A 5,674-nucleotide genomic window follows, 5' to 3' on the forward strand; every position below is an offset into this window, starting at 1 on the left:
CATCAAATCTTCTATGTGCCTCCACTATATCTCATCGTTTCAAAGTATCCAGGGGCACCACTAAAAGACAGTTATGTGTTTTAGCATCCTGACATCTCATTATTTTCTTCTCCAATTCCTATGTTATCTAATTCTTGCCCTAGAAATACTTACTACTTCAATTTATTTTCCATCTTGCATAATATGGTTAACCACCATGTTAACAAATCCACCACAGATAAAAAACGGGAACAAAACAAACATAAAGGAATCTTGGAATGCGCAATTGACAATTCATCCTTACAACATTCGACCGATTGTTAGCAAAAGCCAACAACTTTAAGTTGGTAAACAGCTCAAGTGACCGACCTTTTGTATTGTAAGAGTAAGAGCAAAATTTAGTGAACAAATATAACCTATATTCAGCATAATCCTATACACTGGATTGTTTTTATGTGCACTTAGTAAGAAAACTATACAAATACAAATACAAATACAAATAACAAATTTGCTCAGATCTATTCTGTGAGCGAGACAGGAAAACAAAAAATGATGGGAGGGAAAGTACTATTCTAAATCATCATTCTGTAGTCACGATCTCACATCGTCCTGGTGTCTGAAATATTGTCAATTGTGGTTAAGTTGGAGTTGGACTATGAGGCAAAAAACTCAAGCAGGAGCCTCTGAAGTACTTGTATCATCAGCAGGAGCCTCTGAAGTACTAGTATCAGCAGCAGGAGCCTCTGAAGTACTAGTATCATCAGTTGGCATGTTGGATGCTCTATCAGGCAATGAATTCACCTCTTCTCCTTCTGATGGTGCTATTATCGAAGCGGAATCCTCTGAGGCGATATCGGAAGCAGCATCAGAAGCAGCATAAGATGATTCTGACTGTTCGGATGTTTCAGGCTGCTGTGGCTTCTGCAGACTCCAGTACATGATGCTAGCAGTCAATGTTAGGATCATTTTCTGATTCACCTGTACGAGAATTAGTTTAGCATCATAAGATAAAGATAATTATGTATTTGACCTTTAGCAATATATAGCATGTTGTTTATTTCATAGCAATGGCCCATTACATCAATGATGTCTTCTGGTAACAGAAAAACAGAGCACCCGAGCTTCCGTGCGACACTGATGATGTAGGTTGCATTTAACTTCTTCTCATCATCTGCAACAGTAAAAGGGTATGCGCGAATGAGGACGAAGGAATTGCAAAAGATATACGGGGCATGATTTCATTCGGTTCTCATGATGCGCCAAAATAAAACACATATAACTTTTCTTTTCTTTTTTTGCGGGAGAGACCACATATAACTTAAGTTAAAAGGTCAGCAGGTAAAAGGAAAATCAATTCATTTGTGGACGAAGAACGCACCATTTACACCCTTCGATACAACCTTCCAGTTCACAACCCTTGGCTCTACAGCACTGAGAAGCTCAAGGAAAAAAATTCCACTCGATAGGTTCTTGTCCTGAAGCAAAGAGAGAATTATGAGGGTTTGCTGGACAGATATGACAACTGAAAAGGCAGGGGCAGAGCTTTGATTGTTTAGGCAGGGGCAGAACATAGACACAAAATATCTTTGTCAAATATTCTATTACACTTATTGGTCCCCTGTTAATTTTTCTGCAAGCTCAACTGCTGCTGAAAGGCAATGTGCAATCATAAAAGATCACCTTAAAACTTTCCATTCGAGAATTTCTCCCGGAAACCTTCACTTTGTTATTCGCCCAACTCAAGATATCAGCATCGGTTATTTCTTTTCCTTGGGACCCTTGAGAGTGGAATCTCAGTTTGTTTAACAGCTGGAGGATATTGAATCTCATCAATTGCCATAGAAGTGCTGAAATAAGACGTGAGATGATACTTAATATGGCAACTCCATCTAGAAAAGAAAATAGAAGAAGGGAGGATGGATCATTATCAATGTCCATGTGCTACTTTTTATGACAGTTAAACAGTCATCTACCACGATGCACATTTTGGTAAAATTAACTCACCAACAATCAACTTCTTGTTTCCCTGAACAATATCATTTCCAGCTAGATTCACCATGGAAAACTTCAGATCCTTTGCAATATTTATAACTTGATTACAGTTCTCCAGTTTTCTAAATGGCATTTTTATCGGAGGTTTTGTCGCTAGCTTCCAATTGACATATCCGGGACAGACTTTGTCGAGCACTTCTAGTAGGACCCACCTGCATAGACATTTACATCACTCATCTGTTCCAGATAAGCATGACATGCCTCCGTCAAAAGCTTACCCATTTCGAACATCTTCAAACACATTGTTCACGTATGTCGCAATTCCAAGGCTGTTGATCCACATTCGGAAGGCTCTCTCTTCTCGGCACAATATAACCTCATCTCGCGATGATGTTTGTGTGAGTGTAACCTGTCTGGTGTCAGTACTCAAACCGTTTCTGCATGTAAAAAATCATTCTACTTTGGTGAACATGAAATGGCATCACAGAACCACTAAGGATATGAGAACGCGTTCAGTATGCAGACCGTAATAAAAAGACAGGCTTGATAACTAAGGTTCCTACAAAGAGCAGACAAGTAATTCTCACCTATGTTGGAATATTTGTGCAACAAATGCAAGGTTGAGATTTGGGGAGCCTTCAGTAATATCCTTTGGGCTCAAGTATCTTTTGCAGCCCAACTTCTCTGCTTGGTCAAGTACCACTTTCGCTCTTACGGCAGGATCCTTGGTGTCAAATGCAAGTATAGAGGAATGCTCTGGAGCAAGAGCTTTGATAAGATAGGCGTAGGCTTCAGCATCCTGTACAAGCCTACCTTGTAAGATAATTGATTGTTGTGCATCTAATAATAGACTAATGGAGCAGTAAATGAAGATATGTTTTTGTTGGCACCACACATGAAAAATACGTTTCTATCATGCATGAGGCATTACTGAATTTGTACAAGGAATCTAGAAGGATTGCACCATTTGCATATTACAGATTGCAGCAGACAAAGTATTCAGACTTTGCTTCCCCAAAATACTGTTTAATGACGCGTCAAAAAATAGTGTTTAATGCATGCAACACTAAGCAGTACATATATGTTTCTCAGGTGGTTCCCTTGAAAGTAAGAGGACCAAACATGCAGTTACACATAAATTCTGGAAGAGACAAGCCTATTTGTTGCGTGAACCTTGATATCTGAGGAGAAGTTGGTAACAATTTTCTTGTAGCCAGCTTTCTTGAGATGATAATTCATCCACTGAAGTAGTAACTTTTCAGGTGATAAGCTCAGCACTTCATCTATATCCTGTACAATAATAAGTAAAACAAAATGTTATATGTCCAACACAAATATATTATGTCAATAAACGACATTACATAGTGACAAGAGTAATACCTTGCTGTCATCAAAAATTTCCACCAGCTGTGGCGTCCTCTTAAGATTTAGATCAGCCAAAAGTTGTATCTACTTACATGAAAATATATATTAAATAGTGTAATAGGACAGTTATACACATCTTTATGTAGTCTGTCTGCATCATAGTAGCATACATTGGGGATTTCAGGATTCACCTTTATAATTTGAGATATCAACCCGAGAACTAGATGAGCCTGCAATATTAAGGATAGGGTTAGTCATTACTACCCTTCTTTTAATTAATTTACTATTTTGCACTGAAAATGATTTGATGATTAAACATAAGGGGGGTGCAGGTATCTATAACGTACATGTACATGATGGTTAAATAACTAAATACATTACAGAATGAATTCCTGGAGATGTCCATCGGAAAAAAAGAAATTTCCTGGAGATGTATTCTACACAACCTTAAATTTTTGGAGACACGAGAAGAAAAGGAAAATGTGCAGCACAATTAACAGCAGAGTGAACAAGAAAAACAACTGTGAGATGAATGTAAGATTTTCATGGTAACCGAGCATAAAGCAGATTGAGATTAGATAACAACGTCGGTAAAATCATATCCATATCCACACATACCACAAAAGGAAAATACAGACATCGATTAAACCTGGTTACCATATCAATAGTTAGAATAAAAATGTACCGCCACAGGTGGTAAGAGATGAATGCATACCCTTCCTTCCACCAAGTCCTGAGCGCCAAGATTCACGACAGTACATCCAATAGCCTTTGCAGAGTTGAGGCAAAGCGTATGGTTCTCATTTCTCTCCCATGGGTTAAGGATCCTTTTCTTGTTGATGGCTCTCTCATCAATAGTCCCGGGCACCGCTACGTTGATCAATTTACTGACCGTTTTATCCAGTGACCAAATAAATAAGCAAGCATTAGACAGGACTGTCAAAACAACAGTGCATCATTTATATGTTGCCATATCTGTAAGAACCAACACAATGCAGGTGGGAAACCCCAGCATCAGCATCTCACCAGAGCACGACCCCGTCTCTGACGAGGTCGAACAAATCGTTGCCCGCGGGGTCGATCGGCAGATACTTCTTCAGGAAAGGATCGTTGCCGAGGTACGCGTTGATGTGCGCGACGTAGGACGACTTCTCTGCCTGGTTGGGGCTGTGGTGGATCAGCGTGGTGGTGCTCGACTTGAGGAACGACCACGAGTTCTTGCTCCCGCTCGCACCCGCCTTGGAGCTCACCCTCTCCTGCAGGTTCAGGTACTCCTGCAGCACAACGTATCAAGCATATAACCCACGGTATCGAAATCAAGCACTCCTAAATTACCACTTGAAAAGAACCAATGACATGATTGTCCCCTCCATCGATGTACCCGAAGGAATTGCTCGAACTCAATCTCCTGGTCGCTGTCGGGGCAAACCTCCAACAAGAACGCAGCAATCTCCTCCTCGGAGACAACCTCGTTGAGCCCCTTCAGCTTCTTCATCAGACCCGGCAGGTTCTTGGTGGTGACATGGCCGGACTCCCTCTTCAGAGACACGAACTGCAACCACACGACAGGATTGCGTTTCGGAATTCGGAGTGGAACCGCAATGGGCATAATCAATTGGGAATTTGGGAGCGGGAAATGCAGCGGATTCGGGCGTGACCTTGGCCTTGAGCGATCGGAGCTCGACCTGCGTGAAGTGGCCCTGCAAGGAGGGGTCGGAGACGACGACCCCCACGAACCCGGACATCTATCTGTCTCCGGCGGGGAGCCCAATTCTTGGGAGCGCCCTAGCGAACGCCGCTGCGGGACGCGCGGACCTCAGATCAAAATAGGAAATGCGGGGATCGATCGTCCCTTTCGCGCGCGCATTGGGGGATCGAATTGACGAGGAAGGGATCGCCGGAAGAGCACGTAATCGATCGACGGGAGGATGCGGGGTGGTGGCGGTGGCGCCTTTGGCACACGGTCGAATTGTGGGAGATGTTCTTGCTGGCTTTGCGCCAAATCTTTTTCTCGTTAGCTTACGACATTGGGGAGGCTTCTGTTGCGTTCCGGATTTTGTGGGGGCCGGGGACGGGAGACGGTGGGGACAAGGAATAGGATGATCTCTTCGCTTTATTTTTTACTAGCAAAAGGTCCGTGTGTTGTAACGGGAGAAAAAAATTTCTCTGATATCTCTAGCTGGGTCAGTTGGACAAATTGTGTGTGACCGGTTGGCAGGTCATGAGATCAAACCCTCACATCGGCAATTTTATTTTTTGCTAGCTCTCCGGACCTGGGCTACAGTGCGCCGCAAGAAGGGTTTCTTCCGTTGGGCCAAAACAGGTGACAAGTAACAAA

At 42.4% G+C, this 5,674-nt stretch overlaps 1 protein-coding gene across 1 annotated transcript; it reads right to left on the reverse strand.

The window, feature by feature from the left end:
• Positions 1–327: 327 nt before the first annotated feature.
• On the reverse strand, positions 328–5,186 carry LOC109782898 (fimbrin-4-like). The gene is made up of 14 exons (XM_020341535.4): positions 4,995–5,186; positions 4,718–4,888; positions 4,363–4,610; positions 4,052–4,223; positions 3,528–3,566; positions 3,352–3,420; positions 3,145–3,261; positions 2,559–2,770; positions 2,250–2,408; positions 1,984–2,183; positions 1,660–1,826; positions 1,358–1,454; positions 1,059–1,150; positions 328–957 (listed from the first exon to the last, which is right to left on the reverse strand). Exons 1-14 carry the CDS (start codon positions 5,079–5,081, stop codon positions 649–651), a joined length of 2,139 nt encoding a protein of 712 aa, XP_020197124.1. The 5' UTR covers positions 5,082–5,186; the 3' UTR covers positions 328–648.
• Between the last annotated feature and the right edge of the window lie 488 nt (positions 5,187–5,674).

Source organism: Aegilops tauschii, chromosome 7 (assembly GCF_002575655.3).
Source record: "Aegilops tauschii subsp. strangulata cultivar AL8/78 chromosome 7, Aet v6.0, whole genome shotgun sequence".
Classification (NCBI taxonomy): domain Eukaryota; kingdom Viridiplantae; phylum Streptophyta; class Magnoliopsida; order Poales; family Poaceae; genus Aegilops; species Aegilops tauschii.

What these genes read in the sequence shown, in the direction of transcription:
- LOC109782898 (XM_020341535.4), bottom strand. Translation starts at nt 5,081, where the DNA reads ATGTCCGGGTTCGTGGGGGTCGTCGTCTCCGACCCCTCCTTGCAGGGC. An exon ending in AGGACTTGGTGGAAGGAAGG is followed by an intron (nt 3,567 to 4,051) that starts GTATGCATTCAT and finishes TTAATATTGCAG; the next exon opens with GCTCATCTAGTTCTCGGGTT. An exon ending in ACTTCTCCTCAGATATCAAG is followed by an intron (nt 2,771 to 3,144) that starts GTTCACGCAACA and finishes AGGCTTGTACAG; the next exon opens with GATGCTGAAGCCTACGCCTA.